Source organism: Poecilia mexicana, unplaced genomic scaffold (assembly GCF_051168715.1).
Source record: "Poecilia mexicana isolate PSO_F unplaced genomic scaffold, ASM5116871v1 scaffold_5, whole genome shotgun sequence".
NCBI lineage: Eukaryota > Metazoa > Chordata > Actinopteri > Cyprinodontiformes > Poeciliidae > Poecilia > Poecilia mexicana.
Genome location: NW_028263374.1, coordinates 13,246,194 through 13,266,028, shown reverse-complemented (window position 1 = coordinate 13,266,028; position 19,835 = coordinate 13,246,194). Strand labels below are relative to the sequence as shown.

Sequence of the window (19,835 nt, the reverse complement as noted above, 5' to 3'; positions counted from 1 at the left end):
TTAAAGACTGTAATCTGATCCCACAGCAGGGGACGGGATTCCCACCGGACAAACATAACGGGGACTGGGTGACGGGGTGTTGTGGTTGTATGGTTCTCCCTCCCACTACTGAAACCTCATTTAACAAATGAACTGTTAAAATTACCTATATGTCTTCAACCTGCAGGCATCTGAAAACCAACAATAAGCGTGTGTTGGCACCAGAATAAGGTGTCTGGCATCGGCAAAGAGGATCGGGTAAATTTTGTCATGGGCGCAGTCCACGCACACAACTCTAACAAACAAGTAATATCTTTATTGCTGTGAGGGATTGCTGCAACAAAGAAATAATCAGCCAAGTGCAGCAATCTTCTTTACTTCTTGTGTTGAATATGTAATAATATAGGAAACTACAGTAGGACTTGCAATAAATAGCACATTCTTCATCACAAATGACTAAATTTGGGTGAAATATATATTCAAAAGAGTACTCAGAAGAGAGAGAGACACAGAGAGAATGGGTTGTCTATATATTAAATTTAGCAAAGTTTATTTTGTAGTAATTAAGAGTTTGATCCATTTTGCTTTTGATAGACAGATGAGGGTTTTCATGTTCACAAAAAAGACAATTTATTTCTTGACCAAAGAAACTGAAAGTAAAATTATGAGTTCTCAAATGCGAGGTCCGTCACATGAACGCGTCGTTTTAATGTGTTTATGCACAGCACTGGCTGTACCTACGTCTATAAGCTATAAGTTCAGGTTAAAATTTGAGTCTAGTAGGCAAACACATTGATTCAACAACAAAAACCTTAAGAGGGGCGCAAAACAAGAGAATGACCAGTCATTGTGGCTGCTGCACTTTATGAAGGTGACTGTAATTATACAAAGCTGATGCATTACTAGTTACGTCACATCCTGTAAATACGACTCGGTCCTTTGCCCTGACACTGACCTGTCCTCTCTCTCACAGCAGGTTCCAATAACTTTGTCTCTCTTTAAGCTAAGAGAGACATTGTGCACCTCAGAAGGGGGACAGAGAGGTCGGTGTTTGGGGGTCCAGGGTAAGGTTTGTGTGCTGTGGTGGGGATCCTACTTTCACAGGTTACCCTCTCTCTTCTAACCCTGAAAGTTGTCCTCAACCTCCTGCGTTCTCTCTCTCTCTCTCTCTTTCTCTCTCTCTCCCTTCTTTGAGTGAAATGCCCGCTGGTGTTGGTACTGTTTTTGTACTGTGTACTGTGTGTTATATTATCGTGTCACATTGATTTTGAGTGTTTCGTGAACACATCTCTCCTCCGATTTTGTCCCTTTGTTGGACTCTCTTCTCTTCCTCTCACTGTGTCAACCACAAGTTTCTTTCCAGGTGTGCTCACTGTGCTGTTAAGCTGGTTGTCACGCTAGACTGGCTTGCCAAAACTAAACCAAACACAAACATGAGGTTTTAAACAAGGGGGGAAAAAACAAACTCTGGGTAAACATTACTGACCATTTCCTTTTTACTGTTTGGACCTTTATGTTGTAGAAGTATTCCTACACATGAAGGAGTTATTTTTGTACTCTGTATATAATCATTTAGCCATCCTTACAGTTGATTTAGGGCCAACTTTCTCTCTATATCCCTTCTAACTGTGTGGCGACTTTCTTCTTCTTCTTCTGCCTCTGTCTTTCCTTCTCCTTCTGTCCCTATCTGTGTAGGTGTCTATAGTCAGCCTTATAGCTAATGCTTTGGGCTTCTCCGATCTAGGCCCGATTAAATCACTCAGGACACTGAGGGCCTTGAGACCCCTCAGGGCCCTGTCACGTTTTGAAGGGATGAGGGTAAGACCTAAGACTCCAGGCAGCTGCTCCTTTTGCATGCCGATTTAACAAAAAGCATCAACGCATGCTAGAAATGGCAAAAAAAAAAAAAAAAAACCTTGAAAATCTATAAGGGGAATTTTTGCAGTAACCCTTTTAATAGGCAAGAAGCTTTTTTGCATGGATTAAGATCATCTCAGATGGTTTAATACATCTGATTTGATTTATCATATTTCATTTCATATATGATAAATTTAGCGTTCTGTTAAAGCTCCTAGTGATTAAGTATTTGTAGAAAATATGACCCACTCTAAAGATATCTTGCTCTGACCTACCTGAATGATGCAGCAAAATAAAAAAACAAAAAAGTCAGCTCTGATTGGTGCTAGCTGAGAAACAACTAGAGGCTGGCGTGAACTGTCGCATCAAAACCTTAAATTCAAATTCAAGATGAAATAAACACAATCTGCTACCAGTTGGTGGTCTTCCTAAAGTACTCAGACAAATTAAGTCACAATGCCCCTCAAAGTGTTCGTGTTGTTTCAGCTTTTTTCACCTTACAACCAGAAACTTGTGATTTGTTTCGTTATAATTTTATGGGATAGACCAAACCAAAGTAGTAATAACATGGATAGAAGATCAGTTTGTCTGAAGTGTGGTGTGCATTTGTTTTCAGACCCATCTGCTGTGATATCCCTAAAGAAAATACAGTGCAACATCTATTTCATAGAAGCCTCTTTAAAACAATATATAGCAGTATTGTCTGAAATACATATGCTACCATGCTGGAATTCCTTATTTTGATTTGATTGGTAATTTTTCATCCAACGGATACTCTGATTGGACGGAAAAGGCCTGTCTGTGTTTGGTGTGTTTTTGTACCATTTATTGATTTAGTGGGGAACAAATACAAATTCCTGCCACACTTTTCAGATTTCTATTTGTAAATACAGCTCTTGAAAAAAAATGAAGAGCCCACTGCATTGAAAACCTCCTGGTTTTTCCACCAACTGTTCGTTTCTGAACTCTTCCTGAGTTAAAACATTAATATTGTTGTTTCCAAATAAACATGAACTTTTGTTCTTTGCATTATTTGAGGTCTGACAGCTCTGCATCTTTTTTAATTATTTTTGACCAATTCTCATTTTCTGCATATAAATAAAAAAAAAAATTTGCTTGTAATTTCAGAGGTATGTTGTCAGTTCATAGAATAAAAGAACAATGTTGATTTTACTCAAACATTTGCCGACAAAAGGAAGTAAAATCAGAGAAATTGGCCATCTCAAGTGGCCTCTAAATTTTTTCCAGAGCTGCAAGTTAACATACTTTGCTCTACTTTGTGTTGGTCTATCACATAAAATCCCAACAAAAGACGTGTTTTGTGGTTGTCATGTGGTGAATTATGAAAAGCATTAGAAGGATGAATTATATCTCAGGTGACTCCATATTAAAATCTTTGGTGAGTTTTACAGTATCACCTCATGTTATTAGGAAATCTAAAACTTTCGTCTCCTGTTATAACTATCGTCACTTTTGAGCGGCACTTGATTTGTGTGATGGCTCCGATCAGCCTCTGGTTGTTGTCTGGCAGAATACAAAAAGTCCTGCCCGTGTCTGGGCTCAGCATCCTGACTTTTGCTCTGCCTGAGGTGTCCTGTTACCTGATCTTATCACAGTTTGGCTTTGGCATTGTCACACTGGAAGATCAACAAACTTCTGGTTGCATACCCCCCCTCCCTTCCCCTGCCATCTTTGCTTATCACTCTTCAGTGATTTCTCATCACTATGGTTTTCATCATCACACTTTTGCTATTATATTAACAGTGCTTTGACTCTTTTAATATGATATTGGGCTGAAGAAAAAAAAAAATGCAAAAAGAGGGGAAAAAAAAGTTATATGTTTATAGTTTTGGTTTGTTTGGCTTTTCGTATTCATGGCACCTCTGTATGTAGAAATGCACATTCATGTATTCACCTGTGAAGGCTTCAATCCCTTCCTGCTATTTTTATAGATTTGTTCCTTTTCACACGAGATGATGATTTAATTTGTCAAATTATCTTGGCATATATTCCATTGGGACTGTTAGAGATTATACTTACACACCCAATTAGTCTTTCGTACATATATTTAAACATCAACATAGAGCATTTGAAATTGGTTCGGAGGAGTGTAACAAAACGATATGGCACAAAACGTCCGTCAGAAGCTTTTGATCTAGTGTAAAAACAATTTAATAAATCAAATTGCAGTTAAAGACAAACTTGTCAAAAGTTTCACACCCTTTAAACAGATGCTAGGAGACGGCAAGCCTTCAAAATGTCATGTTTAACTTTACATCAAAGTTAATGTGTCACATGTGAAATCCAGTCCGAAACTCATTTTTGCTGTTTCTTAGTTAACAGATATGTTTTTTTTCTACATGCGGTTATCTGTTTTCACATTTTTATTTATGCTTTTTCATAAATGTTTTAGAAATATTTATTTCACATTTATGCTTTCTATATTCCTTTTGCTTTACTTATATTCTTGTTAATAATAATAATTTGTGCATTTTGTAGAATTATTGTTGCTTTACGTAATTTTATCTTATTCATGCTTTCCCTAACTCTTTCATTTCACATCTGTTTACATTTATTTCAGTCACAATTACGTTTTGCATTTGTTTTGTGACGCAGAAGATGTCTGAAAACGCTTCTTCTCTTTTCGTTTAATTTTTACTGCGAGTTAAAACTTGGCTCCAGTATTGCGTGTTGTCCCGCTCAGTATTGTTACACTCCCTATCAGTGCATCACGAAAGGGTTTAGCAATCACCAAAACACCTCTTGTGTGAGAAGAGAGTGTGCATTTCTCTGTGTGTGTTGATGTTGATGTGCAGCTGCAGTGCGACTGTCGGTCCACAGTTTTGTTTCCTCACGGCTCTCTGCAGGTTGTGGTGAACGCCTTGGTGGGCGCCATACCCTCCATCATGAACGTGCTGCTTGTGTGCCTCATCTTCTGGCTCATCTTCAGCATCATGGGTGTTAACCTGTTTGCCGGGAAATACTACTACTGCTTCAACGAGACGGCTGAAGAGTACTTTCTGCCAGATGACGTCAACAATAAAACCCAGTGCTTTGAGCTGATTAACAGTAATCACACTGAAGTCAGGTGGAAAAACGTGAAGATCAATTTTGACAACGTGGGTGCAGGATATCTTGCACTTTTGCAAGTGGTAAGAAAGCTTTTCTATTTGGGGAAACTTTTTTTTCCCTCTTGCAAATTTTAAATCTGACCTCTTGTTGTCCACCTGTTTCACAGGCAACCTTTAAAGGTTGGATGGACATTATGTATGCAGCAATAGATTCCAGAAAGGTACGCTTCTGCAGCTCTAACTGTTTGTCCTCCACTTCACGGTTTAGAATAACTTCGATGTGCTTTTGCCATCTCACAGGTGGAAGACCAGCCTATCTATGAGGACAACCTCTACATGTACATCTACTTTGTCATATTCATCATCTTTGGCTCCTTCTTCACCCTGAATCTCTTCATTGGTGTCATCATCGATAATTTCAATCAACAGAAGAAAAAGATAAGAACTGTTTTCTTTATCTTTCTTTACACACCACTCCGTCAGAGACCAGTGTGTGTGAATTAGGGAGGAGTACTGCCTTATAGAGAAGATCTGCAGCTGGCATCCATGGTAGAGATGTGCAAAAAACATTATTATAATTACAAACGCTGTAGTAGCATAATCTGACACTAATCACTGTATAGATGTTGGCTCTTCTAAAAACTTTTGTGTCATATAGCGTGCATGGGAAAAAAATACCATCCGCTGAAACCAAGTGACACTTTTGATGCAAAAGGGGAACAAGTGAAAAAAGTTACTTATTGTGTTGCGGTTTTTTTTATGAGGCAGAGATATAACAGATGTTAAAATTAATCCTCTCCTAAAGTGGAGTGTGGCTGATATTTACCAAGCAGTTTCTCCTAATCGTGTAAACTATCAGTCATGTTGTTCTTTGGCCACTTTTTCTGTCAACACGTTTCAATGTAATTCTTGAATAAGTAGCTTAGGCCTCTGCAGATTGTAACCAAACTGTTTTTGTCCCCTTTACTTTGGAGGTCAGGATATCTTCATGACAGAAGAGCAAAAGAAATACTACAATGCAATGAAAAAACTCGGGTCAAAGAAACCACAGAAACCAATACCAAGGCCTCAGGTAGACATTGCTGCTCTTGTCACCTGCAAACAAATTCATACTTCCTCCAGAAATAATCATTTTTCTTCTCTCCGTTTTCTACAGAACCAAATCCAAGGAATGGTGTTTGACTTTGTGACACAGCAGGTGTTTGACATTTCCATCATGATCCTCATCTGCCTCAACATGGTCACCATGATGGTGGAGACCGACGATCAGTCAGAAGAAACGGAGGTCGTGCTTTACTGGGTCAACTTCGTGTTCATCGTGGTTTTCACCGGCGAGTTCCTCCTCAAGCTGTTTGCGCTGCGCCACTATTACTTCACCAATGGCTGGAATATCTTCGACGTGGTGGTGGTCATCCTCTCCATTGTGGGCAAGTATTCAGGAAATGCTTTGTGTGAATGAAGGAAAACCAAGAGTTTGCTTGAGTGTAGCCTAAACACTACCCATTCAAATGGGCTAAAAAGGCAGTTTATAGACAGTGATAAATAGGAACTTAAGCAACTTGAGTTTTTTTATCATAATTATTTAACTTCTTTACATCTGTAGCCAGAATTTTAATTAATCTGGTAATTTAAAAAAAAGATGGATAAAGACAAAGACAAAACTGGGTTTGCAGCTTTCACAACTAGAACTGAAGGATTTATTTGAATATGAAGAAAACTCATCATTTCTGAAAGGAGTTTTGCAGTTTTTAGTTGACATGGTTTGATTTTGAGCCTAATGTGTCTTTAGCACATAAAGAGCAAGAACAAATCTAGCTCTCTCTGGTGTTTACAGTAAAATAAATGTTTCTCCTAAGATACCAAACACATGCATGCTATGGTGTATACATATTTAGGTAAGTAATAATTAAGGTAGTGAGTAAATAAATTCAATAAATAGCACTACATAAACAAAAAATGGAGGTGAAATACAGAAGACTGCCTAAAAACAGTGCATTGTCGTCTTTGTGAAATTTCTCTCTGAATTAACATGTTTTGTAAAAATTGTGACACTTTAACCAAGCGTGTTTGGTCTCTTCCTTGTAACCTCAGGTATGTTTCTGGCTGACCTGATCGAGAAGTACTTTGTGTCGCCGACACTCTTCAGGGTGATCCGTCTGGCTCGTATCGGCAGGATCCTGCGTCTCATCAAGGGCGCCAAAGGAATCAGAACTCTGCTGTTCGCCCTCATGATGTCGCTCCCCGCCTTGTTCAACATCGGCCTCCTGCTCTTCCTGGTCATGTTCATCTTCTCCATCTTTGGCATGTCCAACTTCGGCTACGTGAAACACGGGGCCGGCATCGACGACATGTACAACTTTGAGACGTTTGGAAACAGCATGATCATCCTGTTCATGATCACCACGTCGGCAGGTTGGGACGGCCTTCTGCTGCCCATCCTCAACTACCCGCCGGACTGCGACCCGCTTTTAGAGAACGCCGGCACACCCGCAACCGGAGACTGTGGCAACCCGTCCGTGGGCATCTTCTTCTTTGTCATGTACATCATCATTTCTTTCCTAATTGTGGTCAACATGTACATTGCCATCATCCTGGAGAACTTTAGTGTGGCCACGGAGGAAAGCGCAGACCCACTCAGTGAGGACGACTTTGAGACCTTTTATGAAATTTGGGAGAAATTTGACCCTGATGCCTCCCAGTTCATTACGTATGCCAAGCTTTCTGACTTTGCCGACGCGCTTGAGCACCCGCTGCGTGTCCCCAAGCCCAACACCATTGAGCTGATTGCTATGGACATGCCTATGGTGAGTGGAGACCGCATCCACTGCCTGGACATCCTGTTTGCCTTTACCAAGCGAGTGCTGGGCGACAGCGGGGAGCTGGACATGCTCAGGCAACAAATGGAGGAGCGCTTTGTGGCTGCCAATCCCTCTAAAGTCTCCTATGAGCCGATTACCACCACTCTGAGGCGAAAGCAGGAGGACGTGTCTGCGAGGATCATCCAGCGGGCCTACCGCTCCCACCTGGCCCGGCGGGGATTTGTGTGCAAGCGCAAACCGGCCAACAACAAAGCCGAGAACCAGGAGCAAGAAAAGAAGGAGGGCACTCCATCCACTGCCTCCCTGCCTTCTTATGACAGTGTGACCAAACCTGAGAAGGAGAAGCAGGACGACAACAACGAGGGCAGGGGAGAGAGGAAAGAGAGGGGCAGAAACCAAAAAGACATCAGGGAGTCTCAGTGTTAGGCTGGGGAAGGGGTGACGAATAACCACATTAATAACAGTACAGATTTAACTAATGTAACTTCAAGCAGAGTGAGAGAAAACTCACCCACACAGATGTACAGATTATTTCATTTGCAAGTCAGAAAAAAAAATAGTCCTCAATAATTTTGTTTACAGACTTCATTCCTATACGGATGCGGAGCGGGGCGAGAAACGACTGAACTTTAGTCAAACCAAACATAATCAGCATTCTGTGTGGCACTCTTATATCAACACAACCGATCCTAATGAAAAGGGGAAAGGAAGACAGAAGAGGGGGAAAATCCAACGTTTTTCCACCAAGTAACTCTACACCAAGAGGCTGGAAGGCAAAAACGGGAATCCAGCGCCGTGTGGCTGCAGATGACAAGGAAGCTGCTCGGTCTTTCAGCAGTCAAAGTGGTTCTGTGTCAGTGTGTAGAGACACAAGCGACAGACTCACTCTATGAGCAAACAGAGGGATGACTGGTGAGTGAGAGAAAGACAAACTGAGAGTCTAAAGTATTTTCTCTTGTTTTATTAAAACTAGAATTTTTTTTTTGTCTTTTTGAGCAGCAAAAAATGCAAACCGGGAAACAAACCAACAAAAAAAAGAAGAAAAAAAAAAAGAAAAAGAAAAAAAAGAACAATATTCAAACAGTTTGCCCATGTCGGTCAACTACTCACATTGTCTTTGTTACACCCACATACAAAAATGCTTTATTTTACATGGGCTTTTTGCACCAAATTGGTTAAAGGGTCTGTTTATTAACAGGGGTTCAACTCGGGGCCAAGGGCTTCCATTTACTCAGAAAGATTTCCAGACAAATACATAAATAATTGTGCTTGTTCAATGCATAGAAATGACTTGCATGAAGGCATGTTTTGATCAGAAATCTTGCATGAATTATCATAGTCCACAAGACACTAATACGCAGACTTCACCGGCGGCTTGATGATCCGTACGATCGAGGCGTTTCCTTTGGTCAAAATTTTAAGAGTTTTGGAGGTAATTTCTTCAACAAAAACAAGCGGTATGTGGGTTGATCGGCTAAAACTGATTTCATCATTTGACACATTTCAGATGTTTAATCTATAAACAGTAGAATAAAACACCACCTCAATGTGTGAAATGCAAGCACTTTCTTTGCTGCTCGGAAGATTTTGGGTGTGTAAGACGAAGAAAAAGACGTCCGAGTGGATCAATGGACTGAAATGTTTCGTTTGGACTGGAATGTTTTAAGGAAGCTTGAAAAGCGTATGTTTATCATTTGTATGCTCCTGTCTAATGTTTCGCATCATCTGCCTTTTTACTTTAACGCGAGCAGGAGTCTGACTGTCCGCTGTTTTGGCAAACCCTTTTGCGATTCTTGTTTTTTTTTTTTTTTTTTTTTCTCTAACCTTTATAAAAAGGGCTCGGAAGAGTTTGGAGTTTCGTTTTAAACGGTTTTATTCGCTAATGTAAATGTTTGTTTTCTTCCCTGGTGTAATGCTGATGTTTCAGAGGGCGTTGAGGCTTATATTACAGTTTTATAAACCGCGTCAAGCCGAGAGGAAAGCTGTTGTTTTGTGCTGAAAGGTATGTTTGGGGTGTTCAAAGTGAGCGATGTAAACTCATGAATGGGTGATGAGAACATTGTGTGTGGAGAAGCCAAAGAGATCTGCCTTGTAATCCCTTGTTGTCCTTTACCGACGGAGTGGGACTGCCCATTCTGGTTTTTTTTTTTTTTCATCTGCTGTCGTTATCAGACAGAGAGACCCTAGAAATGTATGCAATGCTTGAAAAATCCTTCCCTTTTTCTCAGGAGATATAATAGATGTATTATTAAGAGCTCTGCAACAAAATGCAATTGAATGTGGCGGGAGTATCATTATATGTAAAATCATGTTTAATCGTTTCTGTGTTGTGCCACTCTTGGGGGACAGTGACTCTTGGCCGTCTCAGTCCGACAGCCGCCTCGGTCGGGTGGGGGGGGAGTTATTTTAGCGCTTCCTGCGTCAGATGCTTTGCCAACAAAAGGCTAGAGGCGCCACAGTGACCAGGCGGCATGACCCGCTTATAACCAGTGGTGTATTTATGTTTGGGGCCATTTCAGTGTGGATTGAAATAATTGAATACAAAAAATAAAAATAAAAAATTCACCCCGATTGTAAAACATAGGTCACAAGAGGAGATGTCACAAGAGTGAGTTGGGATTTGTTGGGTTTTTAGCAGCACAGAGGTAGAAGTGGAAAAGCCCCAAATGTAAGCAGGAGTTTTGAGCTTCTCATTTTCCATTTTCCTTCATGTCGCTTACCTGTCAAAAGAAAACCATACCAAATAACCGACAGAGCACCGGATGCATTTCTTCTTATGGTACTGTGAACCTGAGCACCACAACCCGGAGCATTTGCACTTCCTGCTGTGCAGCGATGTCACTTCCCTGTTTGTGAATAAGCCCCGCCCCCCCCTCATCCGTTATTTCCCATGCTCCAGCTGCTGCATGAGATCTCCAGAACCAGTGTGGGTGTCAACTTGAACCAAATAAAAATCTGAATGACAAGCATAAAGCTATCACCGTGCATTTTCTCCAACATCTCCAAGATTTTTCTGATGGGGGGGAAAAAAATTTTAAAAATCGACTTTGCCATAAATAAATACACAAATTCATAAATAATGCTCTTTAGGGCACAAACTGCAAAAGCTATCTTTTTTTAATGAACTATAGATAATGTAATATATCATTTTAAGCGCATGTGTAGTTTCTTTTTGTTTTTTTGTTGTTGCTTTTTTAAAAATTATTTTTGTAAATACAGGATTACCGTAAAGAAAAAAACTACAGCTATTAGTTTTAACTCTAAATACAAATAACCATAAATAGAATGGCTTCCAGCTGATGCCCCTTTGTCACTCTTGTTAGGCTGTGATGCATTGTTAAAAGGTGTAGATTTTTTTTGTGTCACTTTTCATAATAAAGAGGGAAATAAGTGAAAATAATCTATTAAAAAAAACAGAAAATTGTGTGTAAAGCTGTATAAATCAAAATGCACATATTCAGAGCTGTGTTACATATATATTATATATATATTCTTTTATACCTATACATACATATACTTATACACACATATATATATGTATATATATGTGTATAGGTATATATATATATATATATATATATATATATATATATATATATATATATATATATATATATATATATATATATATATATATATATATATATATACATATATATATATAAATACGTTAGAACCATGTCTGTAACTCAACTCTCCTGTCCACTCATTGAGGTGACACCAGATCCACTGAGTGTAAGTGATCCCGCTTCTTTCTTTGTGTGGTACGCTCAGAGAATTTCCTAAAATCTGGCCTGCCCGGGACTTTCCCCAGTATCAAGTATCGGCCTACAATGCATGATGTTGTACTGGCTGCTTGCTGAGAATTGTGGAGCCTGCCTTGGTGAGAGGATTGCACTACCAGCATACCAAGCCCTACACACACACACACAACGCCCCTCTCTCTTTTTTTTGTACGTGTGTGAAGATGTCTTGCCCCTATAGTTTCCCCACTTTGTGTACACAGATGCAAAATGGCACACGCACACACACCACAGACATGCATCCTCATTTTGGCCTTTTTGTAGGCAACTGCTGTTTAACCAGATCACTTCAATTGCTTGCTGCAGCCCCTAACCCTTCATGTGCCCCCACCCTTAACCTTAACACATTTGCTGCAGCTTAGAGTCGATCCTTGATTTTTGCTGACACTTTTAATAAGGTATATCTAACAATTTAAGGATTAGTTGTCTTAACTGTCTGTAATGTTTGTTTATGGTGCAATATCTCTTAACGGCACGTGCCTTTTTAGCTTTCTATCAATAAAATCCTGCAACGAAGATCACCCTCAGAGCGAATCAAAAGCGGAGCATGACGACATGCTGAGTTCGAAGCGAACTGAAAACTCACCACCTATAGCGTAGACTGTCTGGACTAACATCGTGTAGAGTCTTGTAGGAAGTGCTCTCTCTCTCTCTGTGTGTGTTTTGTTGTGTTGCTGGCTCGTCAGCCAGGGAGACAACAGCTTGCCTTCTGTTTTACACTTCTGTTTTCTTTTCTTCTTTTTTCTTTTTTTCCCAGAGGTTGGTTTATCAATCAGTATATGAGGCCATTGTTTTGTAGCATGACTGAGATGAATTTCTTCTCTTTGAAAATAGCTTAACTAAAAAGAAAAAAAAAAGAACAACTTTTGACTGTCATTTCTTTCCACTGTTACAGTCAAGAAAGAGGGTATATGTTGCACACCACATGGGACAATTAAGTGAGAAATTGGTGAAAGAATGTCTTCATTTGAGCACGAACCTATTTCCAAACAATAAAGCAGCCTTCCAGTTACTGTATCTGTGTGGCCCGTGTCGTTTTTGGGTGTAAAAAATCTTCCTTCTTTGGGATTTTATGTGATAGAGAAGCAGTAGTGCATCATTGTGAAGTGGAAGGAATATAATGTTTTTTTTATTTTTAACAAAAAGGAAACCACCTAATTGAGTCAGTTGATCATGACTCAGATTACACCAATTCCCCGAAGAACATCCTCCATCTCTGAATGGCCCCCTTACATAAACACACAGTCTACCTCTGCACTTCTCAGTTGCATTGAGTTAAGTATTCAGTCCACTTAACTCAATGCAATTAAAGACTTCAAATTAATCTCAACATAATTCCAGAATTTGGAGGTTTGTTAGAGAATATTAGAGAGCAAACATCATGAAGATCAAAGAACCCCGCAGACAGGTCAGAGATGAAGCTGCAGAGAAGTTTAAAGCAGAAATATGTCATAAAACAATAAACCAAAATTCTGAACATACCCTACGTTCAGGATGAAAGAGTTGCGTCATTCTCTTTCATCCAAAAATGGAAAGAGTATGACACAACTTGCAACCTAAACTGACAGCCTGCTATGATGGATATTGATGAGAGAGTCAGTCAAAAGATGTAACCATACAGTCAGAGCTATACAAATAGGAATGAAGGGTCCAGTCAAAGCCCACACCTTAATTCATTTCAAATCTTCTGGGAAAACCTGAAAATTTATGCTCACAAATGCTCTCCATCCAATCTGACTGAACTTGAGCTATTTTGGCTAACAGACTCTGTCTAGGCGAAACTGGAACAAACATGTAGCAACAGCTGGAGCAAACGCATTGCACACCACACTTTTCAGATTCTTGTGTACCAAAACTAAAAAAAAGTTCCTTACACATCACAACAATTACGGATATATATATATATATATATATATATATATATATATATATATATATATATATATATATATATATATATATATATATATATATATATATATATATATATATATATATATATATATATATATATATATATATTTTTTTTTTTTTTTTTTTTAATAGTTTGTGCTTTTAACATAAAGTGTGAGATGAAGAGGAATGATTCCTTTTGAAAAGGCCCTACAGCTTTATGTGTTCAGGCACATCACAACGCTAAAACGGCAGGTGTCTGTGTGTGTGCGTGTGTGTGTGCGCGCGCGCGTGTGTGTGTGTGTGTGTGTGTGTGTGTGTGTGCGTGTGCGTGGGTGTGTGTGCGTGTGTGTGTGTGTGTGTGTGTGTGTGCGTGTGCGCGCACGTGTGTGTGCATGGGTGTCTCTCCCCACCTTGTGTTGTGTGTTTGTGTGGAGCACTGAATGAGGGAGCAGTGCGAAGGGGGTAAGCAGAGAGGGAGCGGGAGAGCACTGCAGTGCAGATAGATGAATGCAGTGGCCTGGGCTGAGTCAGCAGCATGTTCCCAACAGGCTCAGACTGTACAGTGCACTGTAAAGCACCTACTTACCCACAGCGAGCAAATCAGAGGGAGAGGCAGCCACTTCAGGGAGAAGGAACGTAAATGAGAACAATGAACACAGGCTCATGCGGTCAAAAGCAAGTGCTCTGCTAAGGGTTTAACCTTCAGCTGCCCCTTACCAATGATCCAGCTGTTTGATTCGACTCACACCGCATCATTAAGAGTCACGTAAAAATGAATTTATTTCTTTGATAATTGCATAAATCTGTTGTTTTTCTTTATATGCATATCTACTCTAAACCATTCTGGTTTTATTTCTGTCCTTGGTAAGGTTCTGTCTTTTTAAAAACCTATCTGAATGTAGGACAGAGGTATGGGCCATCGATTAAGTGGGTCGTTGGTGAGATCTGCTGGGCAGCAGATCTGAGAAGTGCAGAGGTAGACTGTGTGTTTATGTAAGGGGGCCATTCAGAGATGGAGGATGTTCTTCGGGGAATTGGTGTAATCTGAGTCATGATCAACTGACTCGGTTAGGTGGTTTCCTTTAAATAAGCACAAAACAGCCATTTTCCTTTCTGACCAAAGCCTCTCCCTGCGTGCAACAGAGGAGCATGGCTTCTGTCTTCATGTACAGTATGTTACATATTACAAAATACAGAGCAAAAATGAGCAAATACTTTTATGAATTTATTGATTTTTTTAAAGTCTCTACAATGTGATCACAAAGTTAGTCAGATCCTGTCCCGTCTGAATTTCGCATTTTATCCCACCTCTAGGGATATTTGTAGATCAATTCAGCTTCTGCCCCACACATAAAAACTCCTGCTGAGTCTTGATTCAACAGCCTTTCATTACTTCCATTAATTATGACAAAATATGCCATACTAGTTTTTTAATTAATTTGTATTTCTACAGCTTAACTGTTCAAACTGCAACTCTGCTGTAGACTGCTTTATTACGTCTGCGGTAATAAAGCAGATATAATAATAAACCGGTTATTTCTTACAGCTCTCTACCGCCCTCTAGTGAACTACAAGGAACTAAGTCACTAAAAAACACCTACATGCAGTATTGTGTCGAAGTATTTGTCCCCTTCTGATGTTGCAGATCATCAAACACATTTTGATATTTGACAGCAATAACTTGAGTAAACGTGAATGCTGTTTTTAAATGATAAAGTAACTTATTAACCGATTCTTTCACCCTTGCAAGCCAGAACTGCCGTCAATTTTTTTTTGTCAAAACGTGCGATGAGTCTCTTACGTAACGTTTGGCTTCATTCTTTTTTGCAGAATGGTTTTGATTCATTCTTCTTCTTGATCTTTCTGGGTAGTTTGAGTTTAAAGTCACAAACTTATGGCAGGTTTTCTCCTGAAGGATTTTCTGTTTGGCATCTAAATCCTGAAGCAACAAATCAATAGATGTTACCGACTCCGTGATTGACGTCCTCTTCTGAAAAGGTTTGTTTCTTCTATGCAAGAAGAAACGATGAAAATTCAATATTTATTTTGAGTCTTGGGATCAGTTTGGTTTCTTGTTAATGTACAAGCCTCTGCTTGGATCTAAACCATTCCTATGAGTCTATCTCTGACTGTATAGTTACATCTTTTAGCTGACTCTCTCATCAATCTTAGGAGGCTGTCAGTTTAGGTTTCAAGTTGTGTCATACTCTTTCCATTTTTGAATCAAAGAGTATGACACAGCTCTTTGATCCTGAATGTAGGATATGTTCAGAATTTTGGTTTATTGTTTTATGACATATTTCTGCTTTAAATTTCTCCTCAGCTTCATCCCTGACCTGTTCTTTTTGGACATCAGTGTTTTTTTTGTTTTTGCCTTAGACATTTCACGAATGACGTTTTTATCCGGTTGCTGTTTTATTGTTGACTTTGAGGCAGGGAGGATTGGCGATGATTTTGATGTTGTTTTGGGTTATTTTATAACCTTCTGGGTAAGTCATCAATGTGCTCTTTTGTTCGAAGGTTCACCTCTGTTATTTTCTCCATTTGTAACTATTGTCTTTCACTGTGGATCACTGGAGTCCCACAGTTTCTATTTATGTAGAATAAGGGGGACAGTCTACTTCTTCACATGGAGCCATTTGGAAAACTTTCTTTTTTCTTTGGTGTATCTCCTTGAATGTTCACTCCAAGTTGTAATGACTGCATTATGTATAATTAATATAATGTCAGCTTCCTCATGCCAAACTACTCCTGAACCACAGACATCAGTGTCTTACTGGGACTGAGGAGAAAGAGTGGTACCGCTGCTCTGTGGTCCAAAGTCCTCTTTTCAGATGAAAGCAAAGTTCGGATATAATTTGGAAATCAAGATCCCAGAGTCTGGAGGAAGAGCGGAGAGTAAGACATTTTACCTCCTTTTGCATGAATTACTGCTGAATTAAACAGTGATTTATGCAAAAGTAAGCCTGAGACTATAAACATGAACATGCTTTTCATACAATATCTTTTTTCATTTGATCTTATGTGTTATTCTAAGTTGTAGAGACGCTGAATTATGGCCTTTAATCATCCGCAAGACGTAATTATCAAAACGACTGAAATAAAGGCTTGACATATTTCCCCCCCATGTGACTCTATATAATATGTAAGTTTTACTTTCTGAAATGTGTGAAAAAATATTGAAATTAATATTTTTTAAATGTACCTGTATAATTGCATACAATCCAGCTTACAAAACCGTGACATCTTCATCCGCCCTATCCAAACCTGCGTAAAACATCTAACTTTGAAGAAAGAAAATATTTCTCTCTATGGAAAATATCAATTATTTTAGTAGTCCTGACTGACAGACGGATGGGAGAAAGGCTTATGAATATTTTGACACTGTGCATGTCAGCATTGAAGTTCCATCATGTGAGTTGTAGAAGAAAATAACAGATGAATTAGTGAGTTTTTCAGAAGTATTGGTATTATTTAAACTGACAATTACAGTAGCTAACGAAATTGTTAGCTATCAAGTTGTGCTAACTAGCTTGTTGATTAGTTAGATAAAAGAAAAAATCAAGGAAGAGAAACACTGTAAAATCCTTTTATATTACAAAATAAGTTGTATGAATGAACCAAACCCCTTGTTGTTTTCAAAGACAAAAGACAAAGAAAGTCGAGCATGATTTGTTTTTGTGTATTTTCATCTGATAGAACATGACAGAACAGTCGGCAGTGAGGTAGACTTAAACAGGTCAACAGCAAAAAACATTGCTCTTTATGCAGGCATCTAAAAATGACATGAAATAAATACTTCCATGTACAATGTATTAAAAGTGAGGTAGAAACAGTTTAGGAGAATGTACAAGAAATGATGACGAGTGAATTAAAAAGGTAACACAGAAGTTCAGATTTGACTCCACATCCTTCTCTGCAACAGAGAAGCAAAAAATGTGAAATAATTGCTGCTGCGCATATTCTACTATAAAACATGCAGTTTGTGTGGCACTGAAGAGCGTATAGTCCTTTCAGCTAAGCGCTTCAAATTTATAAAAGTCTAGTCAAGTTGCTTTCATCCGTTCTTAACATCTGTATTTTTTTCTTAGAAATAGTACAGAGCCTTTGTTTAAGGAGGATTTGTTTGCGACATTTTAACACAAGTTTGGTTTTTAAAAAACGGGCGAGTTTCTACGCTTGCGTTTATTTTGATGTCTGAGTGTTTAAGGAGAAAGCAAGATAATATCACCAAATAACTTCCAAAGCAACATCTTAAACATTTTCTTTTTATGGATTTTGATTCAGATTTGAAAAAAAAAAAAAAATACAGTGAACTGCTGACTTTTAATTAAGACATTTAGCAAGCATTTCAACATGATGTAGATGTTGATATATGATTTTTTTTTTTTTAACCCGGAGTGCTTTGTTTTGACAGTTGGTTTGCAAAACCTTTTCCCTAACACTAACTACACTAACACTTAACATAGCATTAATTTTTACACCAAAACCTATAGGAGAATTACAGCTATACACAAAGAAAATATGTTTTATATATCTAAAAAAAAACATCACTGATGTACATTATGGCATGTATTGTCCTTAAAAAAAATATCTGAATTACATTCAACATTTCGGGCCTTGGTGAGAAAACTTCAAGTTTCCCAGAGCAATAAAACGGATGGGATTGTGTTTGCCTACGTGTGCAATTGTGCGAGCATGCTGACATTTTATATTATTGAAGGCATTGAACGTTTGTGGTTTCCCTGAAGTTTTTTAGCCACGGCTCTGTTTTCTTTCACCATCTTGCTCCGTAAAGCTTGCTACCAGCACCCTAAGGTTATATAACATACATTCTTACATTTATCATTCTGAGGTAACAATTTTCTTCCTGAGTTTTTTCAATAACATGTCTATAAATCATCCTTCTAATAGGGTTAAGTAAAGAGATTGCATATTAAAAAAAGTAAATCAAAGCAGACAAGCAGGCAATTCTTCATAAAGACTATAATGTTGAGCAGAAAGTGCTTGAGGCACTGGAACCTGCATGAAGAGCATCCAAACAATAAGCGACCTTTATTGGATGCTAAACTGGATGCTATTAATGTTTTCTTAAGCTTACCACAAATGTGCCTGGTAACTACACCATTAGAAGACAACCTACAGATATTTGTGTCTAGCAATTTTTTGAATGCTAAATACATTCGAATGGAAATAAAATCTTAAATCATTGGTAATAGAAATAAGCTTAAACAGTGACTTCATGTATATTGCTGAAGGTTTTGTTTTATACAGTGCTATGAAAAAAGTATTTAACCTTGAATAGTTCAAATATTAGTCAAACATAACCAGAGTAAATTCAGAATAATGATTTTGTGAAGATTTCATTCATTATAGTAAGTTGTCCAAATCAACCTGGGCCTGTGTGAAAACCAATTTATCCCCTTTTGGTAATCTATTAATTAACTCTGATTATCCACTATTACTGGTTCAGTTTCTCCAGTCACAACCAGACATGTACAAACAAGAAATCAGTTAAAAAGAATGAAGTAGGCTAAAATACTCTGTCAGAACGCTAAAGAAATTCAGGAACAGATGGTAAACAAAAGGCCTTAGGACTCCAGGGACACATGGTGTGTCATCATCAACAATAGAGAAAACATTGAAAAGTAGCCCACCTTCCAGGGAGTTGCTAACCTACCAAAACTACTCCAAAGTGCGTCAACAATGCATCAAGGTGGTCAAATAGGAACCCAAAACAGCATCTTGCTTCAGTGAAGACCAGTGTTCATAAGTTAAGTTAAGAAAAGGACTGGACAAAACAAAAGTCAAAGCCACTGCAGTCCAAACACATCTGATTGCTGATCCACAAAACTGGGAAATATTCTGCTCACCGAGGAGACAAAAGTGGAGCCTTTGTAAGGTGAGTCTTACAAAGAACATTATAATACCAGCGGTCAAGCATAGTGGTGTGATGGTTGGTCATTATAGTATCATGCTATAATTGATGGAACCATGAACTCTCCTTCAGCAGTACTTCCTGAAGAAGAACGTCCAGCTATCAGGTTGGAACCTTAAGATCAAGTGCAGTTTTGTTTTCCCGCAGGACAGTGACCCAAAGCACACGAACAAGTCCAAAAGGCCAACAAAAGAGACAACAGAGTGACTTATTTGGAGTCCAGACTTGAATCTTATTGAAATGCTGTGGCACTACCTTAAAGTCTACAAGCTCTAAAGCACTACAATGTGACTGAATCTAAGCAAATCTAAGAAGGGTGGGCCAAAATTTTATATATAGTCACACATATATATATATATATATATATATATATATATATATATATATATATATATATATATATATATATATATATATATATATATATATATATATATATATATATATATATATATATATAATATGATGAATG

The 19,835-nt window shown here is 38.5% G+C and overlaps 1 protein-coding gene across 1 annotated transcript in view; it reads left to right on the top strand.

The window, feature by feature from the left end:
- The window catches only part of scn8ab (sodium channel, voltage gated, type VIII, alpha subunit b), a 45,328-nt gene extending 34,629 nt beyond the window's left edge, over positions 1–10,699 (top strand). The window contains exons 21-27 of the mRNA XM_088005559.1: positions 1,675–1,797; positions 4,704–4,988; positions 5,075–5,128; positions 5,208–5,345; positions 5,875–5,979; positions 6,064–6,334; positions 6,999–10,699. Of these exons, the coding sequence (XP_087861685.1) occupies positions 1,675–1,797; positions 4,704–4,988; positions 5,075–5,128; positions 5,208–5,345; positions 5,875–5,979; positions 6,064–6,334; positions 6,999–8,152 (2,130 nt within the window). The 3' untranslated portion in view covers positions 8,153–10,699. The remainder of the gene's footprint in view (positions 1–1,674; positions 1,798–4,703; positions 4,989–5,074; positions 5,129–5,207; positions 5,346–5,874; positions 5,980–6,063; positions 6,335–6,998) is intronic.
- Positions 10,700–19,835: the final 9,136 nt, after the last annotated feature.